This window comes from Chrysemys picta, chromosome 8 (genome assembly GCF_011386835.1).
Source record: "Chrysemys picta bellii isolate R12L10 chromosome 8, ASM1138683v2, whole genome shotgun sequence".
NCBI lineage: Eukaryota > Metazoa > Chordata > Testudines > Emydidae > Chrysemys > Chrysemys picta.
The window spans coordinates 95,466,944-95,492,551 of NC_088798.1; the positions used below are offsets into that span (position 1 = coordinate 95,466,944).

The 25,608-nt window shown below is 39.7% G+C and overlaps 1 protein-coding gene across 6 annotated transcripts in view; it reads left to right on the plus strand.

Moving 5' to 3' along the window:
- Positions 1 to 20,405, plus strand: part of AFF4 (ALF transcription elongation factor 4) — an 80,718-nt gene extending 60,313 nt beyond the window's left edge. For 4 of the 6 annotated variants that reach the window (XM_065555908.1, XM_065555909.1, XM_065555911.1 and 1 more), the window contains 10 exons: positions 2,449 to 2,537; positions 4,381 to 4,615; positions 7,158 to 7,255; positions 9,882 to 9,945; positions 10,073 to 10,224; positions 10,645 to 10,716; positions 12,659 to 12,752; positions 13,946 to 13,989; positions 14,748 to 14,968; positions 15,594 to 20,405. In XM_065555908.1, coding sequence (XP_065411980.1) covers positions 2,449 to 2,537; positions 4,381 to 4,615; positions 7,158 to 7,255; positions 9,882 to 9,945; positions 10,073 to 10,224; positions 10,645 to 10,716; positions 12,659 to 12,752; positions 13,946 to 13,989; positions 14,748 to 14,968; positions 15,594 to 15,712 — 1,188 coding nt within the window. In that variant the 3' untranslated portion in view covers positions 15,713 to 20,405. The remainder of the gene's footprint in view (positions 1 to 2,448; positions 2,538 to 4,380; positions 4,616 to 7,157; positions 7,256 to 9,881; positions 9,946 to 10,072; positions 10,225 to 10,644; positions 10,717 to 12,658; positions 12,753 to 13,945; positions 13,990 to 14,747; positions 14,969 to 15,593) is intronic. The other 2 variants (XM_065555910.1, XM_042850871.2) reach the window with 1 other exon arrangement.
- The last annotated feature ends 5,203 nt before the right edge of the window (positions 20,406 to 25,608 follow it).

Here is a 25,608-nt window from a genome sequence, read left to right on the forward strand (position 1 = left end):
GAGCTTGGTAGGCATTGTAACTCCCATTGTCATGATGAAATTTGTGCTGGGAAATTGACTGTTGATGTGGGATCATTGGGTACTGAGTTGGGTAAATAGCCTTTTCTTAGTGACACCAGCACTGGCACTAATGTTTCAATCAGCAGATTGCCAAAATCTCTATTATGCTGGCCTTTGCCTGGTAATGTTTTCGATTATTAGGAAAATGCAGGGATGCTTGGTAGAAGAGTGGACTGAATGATCTATTGGGTTTTCATCCATGTGTGACTCCTGCAGTTCTGTGAAATCATCCATGAGAAGCCCTGATTTGGAGCCATAAGGGTATGTCTACACTGCAGTTAAACACCAGTGGCTGGCCTGTGTCTGCTGATTCAGGCTCGCAGGGCTCAGGCTATGGGGCTGTTTAACTATGGTGTAGACGTTCAAGCTCAGGCTTGGAGCCTTGGCTCTGTTACCCTCCCTCCTCACGGAGTCCCAGAGGGCGTCTTTGCCTCCTCCTTCCCCCCATGCTTTTAGGGCATTTCCGCCACTCCTGGCCACAGCTATAACATCCTTGCTTCTATTTTTAGCATGCTAGTTCGAGTTGAGCTAGCATGAGTCTTTCTGCCCAGGCTGGGAAGCTTACTCCCATCTACAGTGTAGACATATTCTTAACTGCTGCTGGCCTAGGCCCTGCTTAAGGAATGTACCTGCTCCAACCTCTCTTCCAGTTCTGTGTGTCAGCCTCAGGACAAGCCGATCACTTACACCTCTTTTCTGCCAGGGGTATCTTTTAACAAATCAGGGCCTCTTGATGTTTAGCATATACCTACAGTAGCCCCATTGTTCTCTTAACTGCTCTGAAGGTGTGTACCTGGCAGTTTTCTGTCTTATCTTTGGTCTGACTCAGCTCTTTGAATTCAAGTGGGCAGCAATAGAACATTGAATAAGGAAACAGTCAAACATAATGTAAGAATAATGCAGATATCTCCCAATTCGCCACAATATCAAAGGGGCACTGGTGGTATAAATGCTGCTGCAAGCTCCCTTCCAAACAGTTGCCTTCAACTGTGCCAGCTTCCCTGCTGAGCAACCAAGAACTGATCTCCAGTCACTCTTGGAGTGAGAAGCAGTATGGTCTGGTGAACTTGACATGAGACTGAAAACAAATGGATTCCTCCATTCTTATTCCAGCTCAGATTACCTCTTTGCCCTACATCAAGTAATGAAAGTAAGGCGGAAAGGTTTCTTATCTTAAAAATGGGGATAATACCTACCTTACAAGGAGGATGTTGTTTGGTGTTTGTATAGCACTACTATACAAGTTCTAGCACTCACTTGAATGGACTCAGTCTCTAGTAGCTTCGAACCTAATGCCCCCCCTCTTATTTGGCCAGTTGTTCCTTGCAAAACAATATAACAAAAATGGTGGCTGTTATGGACAGAAACCAGCATAAAGAGCTGTTCTCCTACATCAGGAACAGAAGGCTTTGGGGGGGACCAATTAAACTTGGGCTGTATCCCAAAGAATCATTTCACTAATCATCTTCAAAGTCCTGAGACCTATGCCTATTGGTGCAGTCATGGTGGACATGAGTATGTTTTTGAGGCAAGTGGGAGAGGCAAACTATTTTTCAGGCCTACCCCAAAATACTGAGGCAGGCTGTGTGAGAAATTCTGCAACAATCACTTTAGAAATCCAACAGCTGACAAATGTCAGTTGCTTACATGTTTTGATCTTTGGGTGCTGGGTTGTAGCAGTCCTGTAGCCAAAGAGCATTCTATTACTGCATTGCATTACAGAAAGATTTATTAATTGGACTCTAATCTCGAGCTGAGTTGCTCATTAGAATTTTTATTTTACACTTGTTTTTCTGTTGCTACTGCTTATGATAGATTTGAAGATTAATGGAAGTGTGTAGGCAGTTTTGAAATTCACTTTCAAAACCTTTTGATTTTTACAGTCCACTATTTTATAAAGCATCAACTCTTATCAAAAGTAATATTGACAAATGTTGAATGAATCATTTTTTAAAAGTGCTTTTCTTAATCCCCTATGGTCTGGCAAAATCAAAATTAATTTCCTACTCTTATTGGGAGACCTTCATATATCAGCATAATGAGGTGTAGATTGTTTTAACAAAAATCTGGCTAGAATAAATTAGGTTATCACATTTTAAGTAGTTCAGTAATTTCAGCAGCCACATTTCACTCCTGGTTCTACTGGTAGATCATTTGACATTCACTACTGCCTTCTGTTTGGGATAAGTAATTCCATTGTGGTCAACTATCTTAAAACATGGGCTAGATCCAACCAGGGAATGATTTTCAGATCTGCTGTAGTGCTTCTGTTCCATATGTTGTAAAAGGTTTGCTAAATTGTCTAGACAAATGTAAAACATTGAGGGACAGTTAACCTGTAAATATCAAACTTTGTCCTGATAGCTCTCTTGTGCTTGCTTTATTCAGAATGATGATGAAAACAGAACCAGTGAAGGCAAGAAAACTAAACTGGAAGAAAAGTCTTCATCAGGCCACAAGGCCTCCAGCAATAGAGAGTAAGTGCAGTGGGAAAATTGGCTGTTTAAGTCTATAAGGTTTAGCATACATTAAGGGGAAGATTGGCACCCAACACCCTATATGCACTTACAAATGTCCCCCTAAATATCTGCTTGCCACCACTCACATAGGAAAAAATCAGTTGCAGCTCACTGTTCATGGGGCAAGATTTCATGTGCACCCACTCTTCAGACTCTGCCCTTTTACCTTGACTTTGGGGTTTTCACAGTAACTAATCAGAATGCAGGTACTTCCCAGAACCAGGCATACTGGAACACGGTTCACTCCTAACAAAGAACAGTTGGTTTATTTAACAACTTTACTTCATTATTACAAAATAGTTTGTTCAAGGTCATTTACCTTTGATAACGGGGTTGGAATAGGCTGGGTTTATTTCCTGCTGGAACTAATTTTCCCTAATTTTTACCTTAATACAGGGCAGTGTTTAAAAATAGGTGAGCTGCATAACACTAACATATGTAAGACTTAGTCAATCTGCACTTCACCTAATCACATTAATCCACTCCTTGCGAAATGGGTGATTAATTCTCCATTCAGCAGATGTGGAAACTGCAGATTTAATCCCCCCCCCCCCCCCCCCCCCCAATTGTGCAGCAAGCCGGTGATTAGTCAGGATTAGAACTCGGGTCTCTTGACTTCTACTCCCATCCTTCAACTGCTGGATCATTTTAAAAAATACACCACATTTTTTTTTAAAATTGGCCACATTTATATTTGTGATTATCATAGATTAGAACTAACCTACAACTGGCAAAATATAAGCCTTCCAATCTTATCCATACATACAATTCATTTTGCAGTGAGTTAGGGTGCAAATTAGCAAGGTTCCTAGTGTACTTTTAATGAGTGGCAAGTTTGTTCATTTTTGTGGATTTTCTTTTTCTTAAAAATATGTGCTACTTCAGATTACACAATAAAAATCTATCTGGGCACTGGACCACATATTCCACTGTAATGAATAATCTGAAGAAACCTGTTTGGCCACTCTGAATTACCAAGTGTAACAGAGAGACAAGGTAGGTCAGGTAATATCTTAGAGTGGACCATTACAAGATATTAACTCAACCACCTTGTGTCTCTGATATACTGGGACCAACAAGTACAATAATACTGCATACCACAGGGTAACACTCAGTTCAGTTGTGAATATTAAGATTTTTTCAGAGCCTCTGTAAAACTGATTTGCAGATTCCTCTGCTGGGGCTGTTAAGTTTATTCTTTCTTTGATATTTGTCTTCTGTCAGCAAAGAACCAAATGTTCTTTAGATTAATAGTATGAAAAGTGTTTAATTTTTCTTTGAGCAATTTATTACTGTGCAAATAGCTGTCCAAATGTCTTATCTTCCCAACTGGAAGATGGGTTAGCAAGCATGAGGCTTGCCATTGATTGCCAACAGTAGTCCTTGAACAGTCAAGGTGGGGAGGTGATACATATGTACTGGATGACTGAATTAAGGGTAGCTTTCCCTTTTGCTTGGGCAAATAGAATACATGCCTATACCATCTCTTAGTCTAAACATTCAGAACAAAGTCTCCACCTTAACAGTGCTATAGACAGGTTGGCATAAACATTGGCATTAACTTTTCAGGTTGTAAATGTTTGGTTTTTGTTTTATTAAACAAAAGTGGTTTTCTGGCTAGAATCTGCTACCTTTTCAAATCAGAACAAGATCAAATGGTAAAAACAAGGCCAATCTGGTTCACCCAAAAGCCAGTTATTAAAAATGAGGTGAAAAATAAATATCCCCATATACAGTCATAGGTCAAAATAATTCTTGTCACTGTATCTAGAAATAAGCTGTACTTATTCATTTCATGCAGGTCTTCAAAGCAAAGTGCAGGTAAAGAGAAGGATCTGCTCCCTTCTCCTGTGGCCCCTGTCCTTCAGAAAGATCCCAAACAAGATCATGGGTCCCGGAAGAGAACAGTCAGTCAATCTTCTTCCTTAAAATCAAGCAGTACCAATAATAAGGAGAGTAGCAGCAGCAAAAGTAACTCATCTTCCAAACAAAAAAAGACAGAAGGGAAGGCTTCTAGCAATGCCAGGGAAGTCAAGGTAAGAAGTTTATTTTGTAAATGCTTTCCTCTAATATTCACCGTTTCTCTGTGTGCAGTCTGGCATGTCAATGTGTAATCCAAGCAATAATTTGTCAGGCTTTGACTTTAAGCTTAAATGTAATTTAGTTTTTAAAGGTGTTTACTCCCTGTGGTAGTGCACAAGTAATTGGGTCATAAGGAAACCTGTAAATGGAAAACAACTCAGTAGCTATTCATTAGAATTGTAGTATCCTGGGGGTAGGTTGGTACTAATGTTAAATTTACAAATGTGATTAGTGTTCTAACTATAGAGGTTGCTTATTAATCATTTAATTTGATTCCAGTGACATTTTTCAGAGTTTTTTTATATAAAAGTAAAATAGGAGAACAATATGATACTATTTTATATGCAATTGAATAATTGAGCCATTTGTGATTTTAGCAGCTTGTACTTCTATCCTGACTATAAAGGAAAAGATGGTTCAATCCTCCTCTTCCCCCTTCCCCTCACTTTGGGTGTGTTTCAGGATAGGACCCTTCCCAAGGCTAAAGAGCTAGTCTGCTGACTTGCCCTGGCTGCCAGACCAGGTGGATGTAATTAGCTGCTATCAGGAGAATAAAGAGATTTTATGTTTGAGTCGGGGGAGAAAATGGGGTGGGACAGGAGATTTTGAAAATTAAAATCTCTAGAAACTAATAGCTTGGGAGGAAGTTCAGACTAAATGTGTTCTTGTGGCATTACACTGGTGTGTAGATATTAGAGAGAATTAGGGATTCTGCCTATTCACACCTATATAAATGGATACTATTGGGTGGTGCATAACATCTGAGGATGTCTGATAAAACATGGTATTAAACCTAGCTGTATGATAAGCTGTTCTCAGTGACTGCTGTACTATCAGATGGCAAGAATGTAATATTTCAAAGGTGAAATGTGACTCTAATTCACAAGGTCTGGATTGCATTGTAGTGTGTTGGTGCCAGCTTGTCTTGAGGCCTCTGCAGCAAACAGAACCTCAAAGCCTAATGAGGCATTAGGGATGTTATTGGTATGTTGCAGTACTTGGTAAATCTTTTATTGCTAACCTCAGTAGTGTCTGGAGAAAAGGTTTGAAGCAAAGTCAGAGGAACTAATCATGACAGCCAAGTGTGCCAATTGAAATAACAAATAGGAACTGAGAAAAATGTGATGTGGTGGTCAAGAATAGCAAACAAGGGAAATATCTAAACTAGGATTGCAGACATCCACCTCAGATGCTGACTTCATCAGATTTTGTAAGGCAGGCAGGGTTGGTCTAGTCAGTGCATGCGTGGGAGACTTCCAAGGAGCCTGTAGGTCCCTCAGGGGATTGTATTGTAGATTCACCGGCACCTTTTTTTTTTTTCCTTCTGCATTAGCGCTGAACCAAGTCTGGCCATTTATTTTTTTTATTTGGGTAATTAGGGTACATCTACACTACAGCAGGGAGTCGATTTAAGATACGCAAATTCAGCTACGTGAATAGCGTAGCTGAATTCGACGTATTGCAGCCGACTTACCCCGTTGTGAGGACGGCGGCAAAATCGACTTCTGCCGCTTTTTGTCGGCGGCGCTTACTCCCACCTCCGCTGGTGGAGTTAGAGCGCCGATTCGGGGATCGATTGTCGCGTCCCAACAGGACGCGATAAATCGATCCCCGAGAGGTCGATTTCTACCCGCCGATTCAGGCGGGTAGTATAGACCAGACCTTAGTATCTCCTTATAGTTTAAATTGGTTTTAATTCTTGTCTTAAATTAGTATAGTCTTGTCGTGTGTCACTGAACATTTGGTACAGCTGGCTGTATTTCTGTTCTGAAGTGGCTGCATTTTGGTGGTGGGTGAACGGAGATTATATGTTGCTGGGTTTTTTGAAGCAGTCAAGTTTCTTTCACCAACAAGAAGTTGGTCAAATAAAAGATATTACCCTGCCCACCTTGTGTCTCACTTACTATGTCATGTTGAGCTGAAGTTGTATGATTTTGGGGGGTAGGAGCCATGTCTCTTTGTGAAGGCTCCTTGCACATTTTGGATGCTTGAAAAATAGAATGATCACTCCATTTCTGAAATATTAAAGCAAAAATCATGCTACAGAGTTGATACTTCTAAAAGGAATAGAAAAGCAAAAAATACATGCAGCATCTCTTCTAGGACAGTAAAATACATGAATGTTAGCCGTTACTAAGTTGAGGAGGAGAATTCAGTTGTGCCTGGAATACTTTTATCAGATTCATCCTAGCGTAGATCCATTTGGCCCATCAGAGAGTGGGGCTTGTAAGGGAACTGGTTATGGTTCCTTGATCCTCGGTCTGGCTCCACCCCCAGCATATGTTGGAGCATCAATGAGGAGAGAAGCCTTTGAAAGCCATGATGTGTAAGTAGTAAATGTGAATGGCAATTAACCTGCTGCAAAACTGACCTAGTTTCCATTTAACAAGTGTGAGACTACCAGGAGGAACTTAAGCAATGAACAATCATCTCTTTTTAAAACAGATTTCTAACTGCTTTTATAATTACTAATTGTGGCAATTTATTTCTTCTCAGGAAAAGGTTCTAAACAGTTCATCAAACTGCCCTCCTGCATCTACCCCAGCTACAGACAGCTCAAAGTCCCGAAGAGCAAAGCTTGTTTTTGATGACAGGTGAGAACAGTGAGAGGTGCCAGGCACGTTACATTTCCTCTTCCCTAAACAGGTCACTAATTTCGGTGTGTAACTTGTAAAATGTATAGTAGCTTCCTATGTATAGGGGATGTTCTTTGCCATGCATGTACAGTATTATTCTGTGGAGATCTGCATGCTGTTTGTGTAATTGTATGCCTGCCTGACACATGTATCACTAATTTGGCTGACGTCTCAGCCACTACCAGGAGCCATGGCCTCCTTTGTACATTCGTACTCGGCCTGAAACAAGCAAGCAGTGGATTCTGACAGTATGTGATTGTCCTATGTCCGTTTTTAAGAATACTAGTCTCCCTTTCTGCAGACTCACTTCACACCTCACCAGACCAGTCTGCCTGTCCTCTTTGGGCTGAGTTGGCTCCCCTTCTTGGGATCATGGAATCATTTGGTCCTATGTAATCAAAGCTGAAAAATTTTGGAGAATGTGAATCAGTAAAAAAATTTTTTTCCCAAATTCACATCAAGATTATCCATTCATGAAATATTTCATGCAAATACTTGGGTGTTCTCTACAGGGGCTCAGTTCTAGTTTTATCAACTACTTCAAGGGTGATTTAAAATTACTGCTTTTTGGATTAAGTACTTCTAGGGGCCAACATAAAGGACCATATGCAAACAACCTGATTATGGGAGTGGTTTGCTTTTCTTCTACGTATTCCCAGACAAAATCAAGTTATGATGGAGTTAACGTTCGGAGCATATATCTGTAGTTAGAGGGAAGTTGTAGTTATCCACAAGCCAAATATGTTAAAGCCAGGAAATTCAGAGTTCAGAATAAACTTAAAAGAAATCCAAATATATTAAGGTACGGAAATGCATAATTAGGGCACCCGGGTGGCTTTGACTATGCCATGCAGTAACCATATAATTATAATTAAACATTTTAGTATTTGGTTTTAGATTGCAGTAAACTGATTTTTAAAGATTAGTTTTTTTCCTTTTATAGTGTCAACTAGTGCCTCTCTAAGAAAGGAGGGTATGATTCACTTTTAAATGAACTGTTATAAAATGCTGACTTTAAATGAAATCGGGTGTGCCCAGTACTTCATATTGTGGTGAAATAGGGGAATGTTTAACTCAACTATTTGTATGTTTAAAATCTGAACAAGATTTTCCAGACAGTGACCTTGTAAATACAGCATTTAATACAGTAAAATAGAAAATTAAAGATCTCTTGTAATTACTCTTGGAGCAGAGTTAGGCAAACTACGGCCCGTGGAACTGTTCTGCCCGGCCCCTGAGCTCCTGACCTGGGAGGCTAGCTTCAGCCCCTCCCCCGTTGCCTGCCCTCCTTCCCCTGCAGTCTCAGCTCACTGCGCCGTGGGCGCAATGCTCTGGGCAGCGGGGCTGCAGAGCCCGGCCTGACCCGGTGCTCTGTGCTGCGCTGTGCGTGGCTGGCTCCAGCCAGGTGGTGCAGCTGCTTGTCCTGGTGCAGCCGCGCCGCCAGCCACCGGCGCTCCAGGCAGTGTGGTAAAGGGACGGGGAGGAGGGTTGGATAGAGGGCAGGGGAGTTTTGGGGGTGTGGATGGGGTGGAGGAGGTCAGAGGGCGGGGAACATGGGTATTGAATGGGGGCGGGGATTCCGGGGGCGGGCAGGGAGAAGGGGTGGTTGGATGGGGCAGGGGTCCGGGGGGGGGGGAGGGGGTAGTCAGGAAGGAGAGGAGCGGTTGGATGGGGCAGTCGGGGGACAGGGAGAAGGGGGTGTGGATGGGGCAGGGGTCCCGGTGTGGGAGGGGCAGAGTCAGGAAGGAGGGAGAATTGGATGGGGCAGTGGGGGGCAGCGGTGGGGGGCAGTTAGGGGCGGGGGTTCCAGGGGCGGTCAGGGAGAACGGGTGGCTGGATGGGGCAGGGGTCCCGGAGGGGGGCAGTCAGGAAGGAGAGGGGAGGTTGGATGGGGCGGTGGGGGGGTCTGGGGGCGGTCAGGGGACAGAGGGCAGGGGGGGTAGATGGGGCAGGGGTCCCGGGGGGGCTGTCAAGGGGTGAGAAGCTGGGAGGGTTGGATGGGGGCGGAGGCTGGACCATGCCTAGCTGTTTGGGGCGGCACAGCCTCCCCTAACTGGCCCTCCATACAATTTCTGAAACCCGATGTGGCTCTCAGGCCAAAAAGTTTACTCGCCCCTGCTTTGGAGCTTGCTTTAGGACCTGCAGCCATATATCACAGATCAGCCTGTGTGACAGAAGTTCAAAAATAACAATGGAATCTCCATCTGAACATGTCTTGATTTCTTCTGGAAAGTTTCACATCTGGTTAATACTATCCTTTGTGATCTGCAGACTGGGAACTCTGCACTAGCACATGTCAGATAGCTGACACCTCTGCTAACGTGTCTGATTTACTTGGCTAGGGAACGTGGAATAAGTTGGCTAAATCCAGTGACTCTTAGCGGTCTTAAAACAATAGTTGGAAGTAACCGAAGTAACTAAATTTAACTGTTGAAAGGTCTATATGATAAAAATTATATGCGCTGTAACTTGAGGAAGGAAGAAAAAGCAATGTCAAAAGATCCCATAGTTACAAAGCTTGACACACAGAAAGGGATTCAATTTTCATCTTATTAAACTCAGAATTTCTTTTTTTATGTTGTAGGATGTACTCAGCCGATCATTATTTACAAGAAGCAAAGAAGTTAAAGCACAATGCAGATGCATTGGTAAGTAGAACTCAAAACATCTGTCTGGTGGTTGCACATAATGTTAGGTTGGTTTAAGTCTTCTGAACCTGTACTCTTCTATAGTACTGTAATTCTCTCCCACTTCTCTCTATTTTTGTTTTTAAAGTTTCATTCTCTTCAGTCTGACAGGTTTGAGAAAGCTGTTTTCTATCTTGATGCTGTAGTGTCTTTCATCGAATGTGGGAATGCATTGGAGAAAAATGCTCAGGAATCCAAGTCCCCGTTCCCTATGTATTCAGAAACTGTGGAATTAATCAAGTAAGCTTTATAAAGCAAGTAGTAAGTGAAGCCTAGTGATCAGACCCAGGGAACTGGGAGCAGGTGCCCAGATTTGATTCTTGATTTTGCCACCAATACTTGCAATCTCTCATCTGTAAAAATTTACCCACCTTATCCATATTTTGAGGCTTAATGTTGTTTTTTAAAAGGACTTTTAAATCCTTTCCTCTAAAGGTCTTAATGTTAGTGTAAATTGTAACATTAGAAACAAAAAACATTCCAAAACTTTCCTCATCCAGACTTTTGAGTAAATATCTACGGATCTCTGGTAAAATATGAGGGCAGTTGGAACTAAGCCTTAATAGTTTTCTTAAGACTATTAAATGAGAAATGGCAACTGATAATGCGTTATTTTATATTGTCATTTATTTGTCATTTACTTGATGTCTTTGTTTGCAGATACACTATGAAACTGAAAAATTATTTGGCACCAGATGCTACGGCTGCAGATAAAAGACTAGCAGTGCTTTGGTACGTATATTTTGGTTTAATAAAACATCTTGAGCCAAATTAGTGAATGTACTATGTCCAAAGGTTAAGCACAGTGGTATTTTTAACTGTTTCGTTTTAACTGAATTGTAAATTCAGTGCTCCAAGGTATTTGAGGTTTTCATTGAACCTTAGAAGGGGGGGGGAGGGGCATGGAGGAACATTCTGTGGAGCACAGCTGGGGCCCAGACCAGCCCCCACGGGGGGTGTGGAGAGGGAGCACCACCCAGCTCTGCTCCTGGCCACAACCCCTGGCTGAAGCTCCACTTCCACCTCCACCCCAGCATTGGCCCTTTTACCCCATCCATGTCCCCCGCCCTGCTCCCAGAGCCGGAGCCTCACTCCTGGCTTCGGCTCCAGGGGCCGTGGGGGTGCAGACTGGGTAAGGGAAGGCACAAGGTAAAAAGTTTGGGGACCCTACCTTAGGTAGTGAGAGCTAGCATAGCGTCTCCCTTTCATGTCTGTTATTAACCTTCCTGCGTATTTGAATATTGAGGGAATAAAAAGGAGACATTAAGGACAAAAAAAATTTTCCTTTATGTTTTAGTTTTATCACTGAAGTGATATGAATAGTGCCAAGAATCTGTTCTTGTTTCTCACTTATAAACTTAATGAAAAGTGAGCAGTAAGCTAATGCTTTTGATGGGAGTCTGATTTCCTTGTGATGTCTGGTCCATCTATAGCAGTGGTCCCCAAACTGTTGGGTGCGCTCTCCTAGCGGGGCATGGAGGAAGGCTTGGGGTGGCACAGCGGGGTCCGGGCCAGCCCCAACAGGGACCTGGGAGGGAGTGCCGCCCAGTTCTGCTCCTGCTCCGCTCCTGGTTCCGGCCCCAGCTCCTGGCACCCAGCCCAGCTGTGGCTCCAGCCCCAGCCTCGGTCCCCTTACCCCACCCATGTCCCCGGGAGCCATGGCCCTGCTCCCGACTGTGGCTTCTGGGTTGGGGGGCGTCGCATGAAAAGACTGATCTATAGATATGACAAGCTTAATGGTTAAAACAGACAGTTTTTGGACTACTTATTATATGCTTGTGAATTTTTGAGTAGAGTTAGACTGTTACTAAAGCTGCAGCATCAGAGTGTCTGTAGCTCTGCTTTCATGCTCACACTTACGTGGCTGTGGAATTTTCCTGTTATGAGAAATTGACGGTGTTGCTGTCAAGTTAAATGTATATTTCTCTGCCATTGTATCTCTGTTCTGAGACACTACATATTTCATAAAGCCATAGTGGTTGCATTAAATAATTTAGTGATTCTTCTGGAAACAGGAATATCAACATTTATTGCTTAAAAGATAGAGGTGCTATAGCACTGATTTGAGCCTCTGCCTTGCAAAGGTGGCCTTGACCTTAAACTGCATACTGACCCTTAGGGTTGAAAGAAGCAGCAGCAGAAGACTAGGGGAGCCCAAACATCTTCCCATTTTGCCCACCTACTGATTAGTCAGCTTGGGGTATATGTCAAAGAATCACCTTCCTAACGTTCCAAATTCTTCAGGCTGCTGAGTACAGAGTGGACAGGAATCAGTTTGGTGTTGAGTGAGGGGGGTGGAAATGTGATGTCAGACTCTGCATGTTGTATCAGCACATCCTGGTGTAATGGGCTTCATTTATTTTTTTAATAAATTTCTTTCATTTATTTGCTAGTCTAGGCGATGATTTAGGGTTGTATTCTCAACTCAGTGACCAGGACTCTGGTTATGTAAGTAAAGACAATGAAGATTGTGTATCTAAAGTCTTGTGCTCAAGCTTAGACTATCTTTCGTTTCTCTGACAAATTAAACATTGTTACTATTGATGGCAAAACTATGACTCCATACCTCAGAGAGTATGTTTGAAAAACACACAGCTGCTAGCTGTTTACATGCATTATTGAACGGTGTAAGCACACACTCGTTATAAATGTGTTGCCATTTTTCTTTGCCTAGTCTTCGATGCCAGTCCCTGTTATATCTAAGGCTTTTCAAACTGAAGAAGGAGAGTGCATTGAAATACTCTAAAACACTGACAGAACATCTAAAGGTAAAAAATTCCTATATTACTGAGTCCTTTAAAAAAAAAAAAAATATGGAAATTCCAAGGTACTTTCCTGATTTCTCTAACACGTGTACGTTGATATGCCCCTATCTGGAAATGTGGCTCTTAAAATAAACTCATGTTCAGTGTTTTAGAACTCTGTTTTTTTGTTACTGCAGCATGACCACAATGTTGTCATAACCCTACTGGTCTTGGCATAATACTTTTCCATTTATAATAATTTCAGCTAGCTTTTGTCTGCTTTAAAGAATAAACAATTCAGCAGATTTCAGAGAGGATAAAAAGTACCTCTTCCTGGCTGCAGACATTACAAAGTTGAACCTTCGCTTTTATGTATGATCTTAAGGGAATTCTGTTTCTAGTGATACATTTTATGACTGCAGCTATCCAACATTTGCAGAAGTTGGTGTTTGAATAAATAGTTTTTAGCTCATCTAACAGCTTTACCAAGGTTCAAAAGGCAGTGCTCTTAGCCAGCTTGCCTGAACTTTCATATACTCCCATGAGACTTTCTAGAATTTTCAGTAAAAATCTGTTTTAAATCTGATCTGGTTTAAACAAGAGGCTGAAAAAAAATCCTCCTTTTACTCACTTATTTGAATCTAGGTTGTTTCAGATGAGGTACTCAGTCAGGACATTTAAAACTCGGGTGAGATTGCTTAATCTGTATTAAGGCTGGGATTTTCCAAGGAGCCAATAGGAATTAGGCATTTTATTTGGAAGCTTGTAGGCTTCTTTGGAAATCCTAGCTTTAAATAGAGGAGAAGAGCATGCTAATATAATTTCTAGTTTTTGAGGAAAGAGTCTAATTGCTCAATGCCAGTGTTAACAGCTTTCACATTGCTGTTAGAAGGCGAAGATTGGAAAAAATATGAAACTTGCCACCAGAGGGAATAGTCTAGTGGTTAGTGGAAGGAATTAAGTTAGGAGACCTGAGTTCTAATCCCAGTTCTTTGCTGGCTTGCTATGTACCATAGACAGATCACTTACATTCTTGGTGCCTTAGTTTGTCAGCAGTAAAATGGGATATTTTGTCCAAATTTAAAGTCCTTTGATTCTCCCATACTGGTTCAGACTTTTGGTTATCACAAAAAAATGTATCCATTTGTAAAACTTGTTTTAATAAGCAATTAACATACCCTTGGAAATCACCCCGCAAACTTATTTTTCCCAAACAGAATTCCTATAATAATTCTCAAGCACCGTCACCTGGCATGGGAAGGTAAGCAGCTTTGTAACTTGTACATTTAACTACTTTCCTTCTTGATTTAGACATTTTAAATCTTGTGGGGGAGAGGGAATGGAATAAAATAATCTGCAGAAGCTGAATTCAATCAGCATTAAGAGGACAATAGACTTCCTAAAATGCCTGGAACCATTTGAGCTTGCAACAATATATTCAAAACACAACTACTCCACGAGAAAACATAGGGAGCAATTTACTTGTACTGTTTAAACCCTCGGAGTAGTATTTTGATGTATTTATCTGTTCTGTGTAGTCAGAGAACATATAAATCTGAAGTAACCTACTAAAACTTAGATTTTCAGATTTGTAATTGAGAAATTTCAACATGTATGGCAATATAGCCCTTTCATGTGGTTCTGATTTTGTTCAGAGGTTTCTTTTAAGTGTATTCCTTAAAACTTACATTTATTAAACATTCCTCTATAAAAACGATTAAATTAAATGGTGAGGAAGTTTGGTCATAAGGGTAAACCACACACCTTGGATGCTGTTCCCAGCTCTGATGCACACTTCATATGACCTTGGGCAAGTCACTTAAACTTGTTAGTTTCTTTACTTAAATGTAAGTAAAGAGAGATCCTAAGATGGAAGGACCCTATAGAAGTACAAACTATTATCATTCCAGATTAATAAATTATGCAACTTGATGTGTCAGAATACATACATATTTTGACATTTTGTATTTTAAAAATACTGCATGTGCTCTTTTTTTTTTTTTTTTTTTTTTAAACTAGCAAACCTGTTGGTATGCCATCTCCAGTCTCTCCGAAGCTGTCTCCAGGAAATTCAGGGAATTACTCTTCGGGGGCAACCAACCCTTCAGGGAGCAGTTCTTCTGTGACTATTCCACAGAGAATCCACCAGATGGCAGCCAGCTATGTCCAGGTTACATCCAACTTTCTCTATGCCACTGAAATTTGGGACCAAGCTGAACAGCTTTCTAAAGAGCAAAGAGGTAAGACTTGGCAGAATCTGATTGTAAAACAAAATGTGTTGAATTATGCCATAAATGCTAATAGCTCTTTCATATTGAGAGAATCCACTAATAGTACACCAGGTATGTTTTGTCAGTTGGTGTTTTGCTGTAGGGAAAGATGGATAATTATTGCATTAGATTTTCAGTAATATCTCAGACTGCTCCTATGATCTTGATTCTGAATGTATAAATAAGCTTCACACTGGCGATGTATAGCCAGATATAATTTGATATAACTTATAGTTTACAATGATGGACTCAGATTTCCATTTCTAAAAATTTATTTAATGAATATGCAAATTTCTTTGAGAGGGTACTCACCACTTCTGAGAGTGTTTAACTTCAGTGCAAACCCTTTTCCACTTGTTCCTATCAATCATCTTCTTGCAAAAATGTTTAGGTTTCTATTGGAAATTGTCTTTTATCCCTGTACCATTTTCACCTCCTTCCACCTCTTCTCTCTCCTCTGGTGTCATCTGTGAGAGATGTGTAATATTTGTTAGTATGTCATTGGAGAATGTGGTACTGAGGAGGAATCCACCTGAGGGAAGTCAATGTGAGAGTGTATGTAAATAGTTTGATTTGTTTTCTTGTGTCATTCTAGAGTTCTTTGCTGAACTGGATAAAGTTATGGGCCCTCTGATCTTTAATTCGAGCATCATGACAGACCTAGTGCGTTACACCCGACAGGGATTACATTGGTTGCGTCTGGATGCTAAGTGATATCTTGAACTGAAGGAATCAAAAGTAGAACACACTTTTCTTGCTGCCTCTGATTTTCTCCACAACACTGTGTCATGTCAATAAGGAAGACTGCCATAACACATTGCTTAGTTGACACTAAAAGCAAGGAATGCTTTCACGTCTCCCATCCTCTTCTGTGTGTTTAACCCCAAACCACATCATGTTAATGGACTTCTTCAGTATTCTCATTTTTAAGTTATTTAAATGTTTTAAAATCGGCTACATATTAAGATATGGCTTCACTGCTCTGTAGTGGGATTGGAATTCCAGTCAATAATACATAACTAATCAGTTTTAAATCCTATTTATTTTCATTTGTTTTTAAAAAATTTTTTACAAAGCCCAGTTATGGGCTCTTTTAAGACTTAGCTATTTCTTCCTATAAACTTACCCTATCAAGTACTTAGCAGAGATTAAATGTAGACACTTTATTTAAGTACTGCGTGAGCTTGTTACTCTGTAATGTCTTGTGGTGGTAGAGCTTGTAAAACAAAATAAGGGTTGATAGGTTCTAAAGTGTAGGGACACAAGTTTTTCATGCCTAATGCCTATGACTCAAATCTTAAATAAGTACAGTTTTATTACAGAATTTGTACTGAATTTTAAGAAAAGTTCCAGAGATATTCTTCTACACATTAAGATATTTCATTTAAATGAAAATATAAGAGATGTATATGGAAAGATATTTAGTTATGTCTAACTTGGGTTGTTTTTTCAAGACCATTTCAGAACACTTGGTTAACACTATAGCAATCACAAAACATTACAGTAAGCTTGCATTTAATGCAATATGGAAGTGGTGTGAGAATGAGCTTCAGTCTCTGATAGGTGCATACTGGAAACGTTTCATAAATGGACAATCTTGTGCTTTTTTTATATCTCTTTGTTTAAAATAGGTTTTGTCTCCTTGTTTGTCATTATTTGATGCTTACTGAAGCAGCCAACTTAACAGTTGAAAGAACAGATAAATAATTTCTATTAGAACTGTTTGTATCATTTCCATTGACTGGGAAACCAAAAATCCTAAAAGGTGATTTAAGATCCATCTTTTCCTTTTGGGTCTGCTAATTGATGGACACTATCACGTGATAATGGCCATTGTGGGGTGCAGATCACATCTTTCACAGTGACGTGAAACTGTTCTGATATAGAATTTATTTAAAACTTCTGTTTACCCCCATGTTAATGGAGGCCCCCGTTAATGTTTTAGGGGAGCAGAATATTCACTTTAGAAGTATGTTGGTGCAACAAGAATCCTGCATTGAGTTCCAAGTGGCTGCTTTTAAGAAGTTGTAATCCAAAGTACCTTTCCACATAAGGTTATTGTCTGAGTAAAAGGTTAAAAATTATATTCCTTTCAATATTGCTTAATGCCCCTATCATGTCTGGTGTGCCTTATGCCTTACTTTTAGATGAAGATTTTATGAACTGTTTACAAGATGAAGTTTTACAGCAGGACCATTTATACTGTATGGAGTTGGTCTTCTGCAGTACTTTTGGTAAAATTCCATTTCTTTTTCATCAGTCCTAGTGTGTGTCATAGAAACTGACTTCCTGTTACAGTGGTCTCCTTTTAAAGAGTCAAACTCTGAACTCATTAGAGTGATATTGTGGAATGCTGCTTTGTTTTTTATCTCCCATTGCCCCCCTTATTCTGTATCAGATGTGAACGTGCATGTTCAGGAAAATTATTGCACTAAATTTGTGTGTAGTTGTAGTTAAGTGCCAAAATGATGGCAACCTCAAAAGAAGGAATAGAATTCTACGCTACTTAGTACTGCAGTATGTCCTATGGGCTTTAAGAGTTAAGAAGTTTTGCAAATTAGTAACTTCACTAAACTGTAGCTGCATATTCGTAGAGCTTCCTTTGTGTTCCAACATTATTTGTACTTCCAGAAAAGTTTGCTATATGCAAATGGAGACAGTTAGTCAACCTATGACTTTCCCCATTATACTTCAGCCTACATTCAGGTCTGTTTGAGCACCCTTTTTATTTGAATCACTATGTAAGTTAGTTTCTATGTGTTCGCTGTTAGAGATGGAACTTTCTCTCTCAAACTCTGCATATTGGTTAATGGGACACTGTCAACTATTTTTCCTTTGTAATACTCTAAAGTGCCTAGCACACTTTTGACTCTATATAAAAATACCTTCTTAGAAGCTGCATTGTTTGTATTTTTTTTTAATAGGGCTGCAGTAGGCAGCATGGCTGTTTCTAGCTTGCTCCGTTATGTGCACCGTTACCATTGCTGTAAGCAGGAATGGTCTCATCTCTGGGAATATTGTTTTTTCTTAACTAGAGTCTCATCAGTATCTTTGGGTGGTACATTTTTCAAGAGACCAGTTTAGTGTATCCCTTAGCTCCAGACCAATGGATTCTAAATGTCTAAAGAAATCTAGAAGACTCTTTACAGTCTGTCAAAATGGGGACCTGAACTGACAGAGTCTCCTGCCTAAATAGTATACGTTCTGGTAAAATCCTTCTGGAATATTGTCCCAGGTTTTTTATCTATGTAAGACATATGCAATGGTCTTGTTAAAAACAAACTCACTCCTCCCTCGACTTAGGCCATTTCAAACGGATTAAACTCTGTTTGACAGTTCCAAAAGCATATCTAACTTGGGATTTACCCATTGCTTCAGGGAGATAATTTTATTTTGCCTGATAGAGTAGCTAAAACAAAATGAAAATAGTTCATAAGCGTCCATCTCTCTGCCAAAACGCAGGCTAACAAAACCTGTCCTTTTTTAACCTTTAAGCAGCAATGTGGGAAATACATGTAATTTGAGCGCTAATGCAAGTTGCACTAGTGTCTTACCATGAAGGAATCCTTGACTCCTGGTACTAAGGATTCCCTATATGATTATATTTTAACACATATCAGTGTTGTAGTTTTTATTCATCCCTCCACATTCTTCCCTCCCCCCAGTGGTGAACCTTTTTTTTTTATTTTTTTATTTTTTTTAATAAAAAAAGGCTTAATAATCAGACTAGGCTTGCTCAGACATGAACGTTATTTTGAATTTGCTGTCAAATTTTCAGGTTCCGAAATGACAAGTTGCATCATTTATAATTGTAAATGAGCCTTCAGGACACCAGAACAAAATAGCCCATGATTTATTTTGATTTAAAATATTGGCCGTAAAACAGAGCACATTGGATGGCTCTTTTTTTGTCTTTTGACGGCAGTATGCAATTTGTATTGTATGTGTCTTTAGTGTGTGTGTGTGTGTGTGTGTGTGTGTATATATATACATATATATACATGTATGTGTGTATATGAATATATATACGTGTGTGTGTGTGTGTGTATATATATATCTATGAACTCAGTCTGTCCAAAGTATATGTTATACTTGTTTTTAGATTATAGTGCAACTGATTATATTGATATATTATTTATTAAACTGAGTGCTGAATCACCATCTTACTGGTGAGGAATCTTGATATTATACAGGAGTGCAATGTATATTCTTTTAGATTGCTGAGGCTTGATTGCTGTGATTAAAAAACACACCCTAAAATGTATTTATGAATGACGCAACATATAGAGAGTCCGTACTTTATGAATATAATTTCGTACTTGCCTGGGGCAAGTGAAATAAATCCTTAGGCATGCAACTGTGTAGTTTGCCAAACTAGTAGAAAAGAGACTACCTTTGCTTTATTTAATATTTCATTTACCTAGCAGAAAAATGTACTGTCATTGCAGCGTTTATATTAAAACAGTTACAAAAGGGCCTGAGCAAGTCAAGTTTGAATTTATCCATTGGGGAGCAAGTAACTTCCAAATCATTGGTTAGTGCCCTAACAAATATTTCATAAATATTTAGGTCGAGGATTGAATTACTTTAGGTCTAGTGAATCAGTATTATGGAAAGCTGTATATTTCCAACAACAAAGCTAATCTTAGATATCTTTAAACAAAGAGTCGCCAAAGCTTTTGCTAGCCAACTCTGTTAGACAAACACAGACTATTCTAAGAGGACTGATTTCCTGGAGATGGAAGTACATAAAGAATCATGTTGTCAAATCACATTATTTTTGAAGGAGTTTTACCTGTGATGCCATTTAAACATAGCAGTGTTAGGAGGAAAGAGCAGGGGTAGCTATAAAAATAAAACTATATTCTTGTCTCATTGTGAGGATGCTAGAGCAATGAGCCTGGCCAGTTCATAGAACAGTCTTTGAGAATGACAGCATTAGCTCTTTCTCTATTCCAATATTCAGCTGAGATTAAATTGAATACACTATGTTGAGCAGTTTGAAGTGCTGCTCCAGGATAGTTTATATAGGCTATCCTCATATAAACTTTTTTTACCTGCTTTAATTACATCTGGAAACTTAACAGAAATGCAACCATTCCAATTGATATAACTCCATATTTATTAATGGAGTCCATATCGGCAAATTGGAATGAAATGTTCCCAGTCTTGAATTTTTTAGATATAACCTTAGGAAATCATGCAGTTACGTACACAAGTATTGTAGCCCATATTTGTTGGCTGCATTGGCATTAAATATCTGAAAGTTCAACTACAAGGACCAGACATGACTTTTTCAAGCACAGTTACTGATGTTTGTATCTTGTCCCCCCTTTTAAATGGTTTGAAGAAATTTTGTATATGGAGGATAAAGTGCTTATATATTTATTAAAGATCCTTTATCTTATTTGAAATTATTATTATTTGGTGAAGAAGGGTTGTGTGTTCTTTTGAGGAGGGTTGGGTAGGGCAGGGGAAGGTAACTTTTAACCTATCACTTCAAAGCCCTTGTTAATCATGCAGAAAGGTACTGTTAATGACAGGATGTCTCTATCCTATGCTTTGTACATGACAAGTCCATGTCTTACATTTTGTTTCTAGGCATCGGTCTTCAACCAAAACTTACAAAAACATAAAAAAAACTGTGATTTTATTTGTTGCAATACATTTGAAATTTCAAAGGGTACTTTGAGGCTCAAAATTAGGATTTCTAAGTCAGTATGTGCATTTCACGTAATAAAGCTGTTAATGGTGAGCAAAGTATTATATACTAACTAGATTTTTCCACATCTGTATAGTATATTCTATGTATTTTGTGGTATTGAGATTATAGAAAGTTTAGTGTCTGAAACATGCGTTTAATGTGTATTTTTAAACAAATTTATGGCAATTAAAATATTTGGAGAAAAGGGTATCACATTTCAATTTGTAAAGATCTTTTTAACTACTGTGTCATTAAAATGCTTTGTACAATGCAAAACTGTAACTGGAGAAACTAAGTTTAATAAATATCAAATAGATTTTCTGTATCAAACTTTATAAACGCTGTGCTTGTATCTTGTGTAGGGTTCCTCCTCAGTGGTATTCCATCTTCCAACTCAGTTCTCTTGGGTCCTCATGCCCTCTCAATATCTACCTGTGCCAAGCACGACAAGGGAGAAGAGTATCTGTTATGCAGGTGGCGCCTAGACTTATTTTGATATTCACTTGATTCAGTTTCTTTTAGCCCTGTTGATCAGCATGCAAAGGTAATAGTCACTGAAATACTTAATTAAGCTGATCAAATCTGAAATAGTTATTCAGTTAAACTTGTTCTTTCTTGATTTTGAGCAGTTTGGCAGCAATAGATTTGTTTTCTTCCAAATACCGTTGGAAACATTGGAGTATTGAAGGAATCTGCTATTTTGGGGCTCTTCTTTAATAAGATTGCTCACTCTATGTTCCCTTTCTCAGAAGGGCTGCTTGCCCGAGTACTGTTGGCTGGTATCAGTGGGAGGAGAGATGATTGGTTTATGCACTCACCCGGCCAAAGGGTAAAATGTCCATAGTCCAGCTGCAAATACACACACTTTTGGGAGTGCCTCCCCAGCTTGCACCCCCCACTGTGACTTTTTGTTCATTGGACACAAGACAGAGCAAGTCTATTTGCTAAATACAAATCTTTGTTTATCGTATAGAAAAACATATAATGTGAACAATTAAAAAAAAAAAACTGAGATGCAAGGTCTTTTATTGAGCTTGTCATCAGAAGGTGCAGTCTAGACCAGTGCATGCTTTCAACTTTCATGAAACGCCCTACAACATTTCATATAACATATTTGTCTGAAAAATATTAAATATATACAATTGCATAATTCAAAGTGTCCTAACTTAAGGATAGTTAATAAATATTTTATATATAAGGTTGAACATTGTAAGAGGTAATATTTTCTTCTCCGTAGTGATGATCACGCACGGGAAATTCTTATGGAACAGTGATTCTTCCTGCAAAAAAAATCATAGCATCAATCATTAAGGGCTTGGGCTGACACAGTTATGTAGGTCTCAGTCCAGTGTACACATGCACATAGCATTGTTCATTTGGTTCAGCTCCCTCTAACTAGAATTTAAAGTAAATCTGGTGTGTACTCTTTCAATAGTTCTCAAATCTTACTTCAGCACATCCTGAAAGCACTTTTTAGGAAAAAATGATGCTATCAATGACTCACATTGGCAGGGAGGGATTGTTTGATTTCTAGGGCGGTCTTCTTTCAAAAATGTATTGTAAAACGTGATGACCTGAAACCAGTTCCTCTGCAGATGAAATGCACAAGGTTTGGTTTGCCTTGCTTGGTGGGTGTGCTTTATTGCTGTGCACACTGGCTCAAGAACACCTGCCTGTCCTTTCACTACACCCCTGATAACAATGCTGAATGCCTTATTGCGTAGTGGAAATCCCTTTTTCCTTCTACTTGTATCTTTCTGTACCTGCTCTTGCAACTCTGAAAGGCTAAGGGGCAACATACCAGCTTTGTTAAACAGTAGTCTAAAACAACCTCTCTCAAATGCATAAAAAATAACAATTTGATTTCTATTATCTACTAAAGGTACCCTTTCTATTCACTTCCCATTGTGAATGCAATGTGCACTGCCTCAGCACTATACCCATCTTTTCCTAGATTGTGGGTGTAGGGTGCTGGGCATATTGCCACCAGCCTGGGCTCTCCCGTATGAGTCAGTTTTCAGTTATTTAGTAGTAATTTGTTTTTTGGTATCTTTGTTTAGATGTAGTTGGAGGAAATAGGAAAGGGAGGGCAGCAGAGAGGCCCCGTTCTGTTTGTGTCTAGTAATGTGGACTAATTTACATTCAGACTTCTGAGCTCCTTATGTCTCATCTAAATAAAAATGTGTCCATCCTTTATTATGAGATGCTGCTTTTTAATGACACCACCTCCTTGAAGAGGGATTGATTTTAAAGCTAAAAAGCAGTCGTCACTTAAGTCTGTCCTGCAAGAATGGTCCCTTAGAATGTGTTAACTATTTATGCTAAACAATCTGTTCCACCTTGTATTTAGTTGCACCACTGAGTACCTTTCCTGTCCGGAAGAAGAGTGCTGTGTAGCTCAAAAGCTTGTCTTTTACCATCAGAAGTTGGTCTAATAAGACATTACCTCACCCCCCCCCCGTCTCTCTAATATCCTGGGCCCAGCACTGCTAGACCAACACTCCAAACTTCTAAATTCCAACATCTTTATTAGAAAAGATGCAATCTTTGTAGCACAGAGCAAAAAAAAAACCATTGCCAGTGCTCCTACCATAGGACTCCTAGGAACTGTTCTGCATGCAGATTGCACTGAGAAAATTAATTTTGAAAAATGGCTGAATCTATGGTTCCAACCTTTGCTGCAGCTATTCTTTCTATCCAGAATAAATTTCATCTCCAGTATTGTGATAATTCAGCAGAAATTCCCCCTGCACACTGTGATGTGAAACATTCCTGTTCCTTTATCCTTCCCTTAAGCATATGGGAATGAGTAGTTACCTGCATAGCCTAGAGACACATTCACTATCATCCCTGCATATGGCTCCTATGGGTCTGAGGGAAATCCCTCTCCAGAAAGGTGTCATCCTCCTTTGCCTTGTTAGGTGAGAGCTTGGACGATGCAAGGAAGCAGAGTGTATCTGAAACAGAATTGAAATACAATTGCCATGAAGGAACAGTGGCTTCCTGCCACAGTTAGTGTGAGCTTGGGTTTAATGGACTGCAAATAACTTATTTTCAGATGCTTCATTTGACAGTGAGATCATAACATTATTCTTATTGCAAGTATGCTTGCTTGGTACGTTTGTAAAGTTCTATATCAAAAGCAACTAAGGTTCTCCAGTACGCATGGGACGGAAGCAGCCATCCTCATTCATAGGTGAAGAAACTGATGCAGACGCACTAAATAACTGACCTAAACTGACAGTGTCAGAACTGAGAATACTTCAGACTACTGGCTTGTGCTGTCTTCACTTGCTGAAGTAATTGAGACACACTCTGCCATTAACTCTAAATACTGCACAGCATTTTATGGACGCAAGCACATAAACTTTCCTGTTAGTAATTGCCTGACCATTTAAATTAAAATGTTTCCTCCTGCTCTTACCTGGCTCAGTAGGGCTGCACAAAGTAGTAAGACAGCGATAACTTTCAAATACTGCATCTTCTTTGGATAGGCTGCCAGTCGCTGGTAGCATTCGTGGAAGGTGTTGGACTCCTGAATGAATTTTCCAAACCTTTCAGCTAGACTTTTATAGCCTCAATTCCTATCCTTGCATCAGCTGCCACTTGTCACAGGGACAAAGTTCATCTTGGAGACCAGGAAAAATTTAATAAGTTAATGTCTACTAAAGTCACCTAGTTCAAGGTCTATCCATCTGGCAAACTATATTTACTTTTCTTACATGTGTACTTTAGTATGTGGGGAAACTGATCATACAAACTGTTACTTTTTTTAAACCTAAGACTGTGTACCTGCCTGCAAAAAGGGTTGTTGGCCTCATTGGCCCCAGTGTATTCACTGGGGAGCAACAGGTGTAACCTCTTCACTTCTGTGACTGCAAGTACTTAAAATGTTGTGGATTTCTTAAATAGGGGAGGAAGCATTGTCTAATAGTTTTAGCTTGAGAGTGGAAGATGGGAGTTTGATTCTCCTCCTCACTTTTAGTGCATTAAAACAGCTTGAGCAAATTATTTAACCTGTGCGCCTCAGTTTCTCCACATCAAATATTATATACCACCACCACCATCAGAGGCATGTTTTGTGTCCTTTTATTAATGCTGAAGGGCTTTGTACTTCATGATTTTCATTCAAAATTCATAATTATAAATGTTAGTTTCTGGGGGGTTAATATGGACCTATTCAAAGGTAATGTACATGGTGCTGTATGCATCTGAGTAAAAGTAATGATACAGTTGTTGCTTACCCAGGAGGCCTAGCACAAGTGGGTGTTTAATTGGCTGGAAGAGGCAGCGGCAGCAAGATAGCTTCAAATTGCTGTCAGGTTGACATTCAACTGTAAACTACTACTAGCAATCTCTGCTGCTGAGAGCATAAGAGTGGGTTCTACTCAAACGACGGCAATGCCTCCCACTTTCTCACACATGGATTCTTTTATATATGTCAAATCTACTTTTAAATAAAACGCTGGAGGTGAAATGAATGCAACTGGGTACCTAACGTATCTTTACCAGGGCCCTGTGCAGTGACTGAGATGAAAACCTCAGCAGTGAAAATATTCTACCTCCCACTCCTGCTGTTTCTTTTTCATCTAGACTTTTCCTGATCAAAAGTAGCAGGAGAACGTGGTGTATGTGTATGAGAATTAGCTTTGAAAGAGCCTGTACCACCACAACAGGGTCAAAAGCCGGCAGAGTTTATCCAGATCCTTTGTTATGATGAACTACGTGGCTTGAGATCTGGCATATTTAAGTATGGATCTTTCAGCTGAGACCGTTTAAAATTAAGCTCCTATCCTCCCTGTACAGACTTTAGGCTTAGTCTTTCTCCTAACACAGCATTTCTCAAACTGGGGTCTGCGGACCCCTGGAGGTCCCTGAGGGTACTCCAGGAGGTCCATGGGTCCCA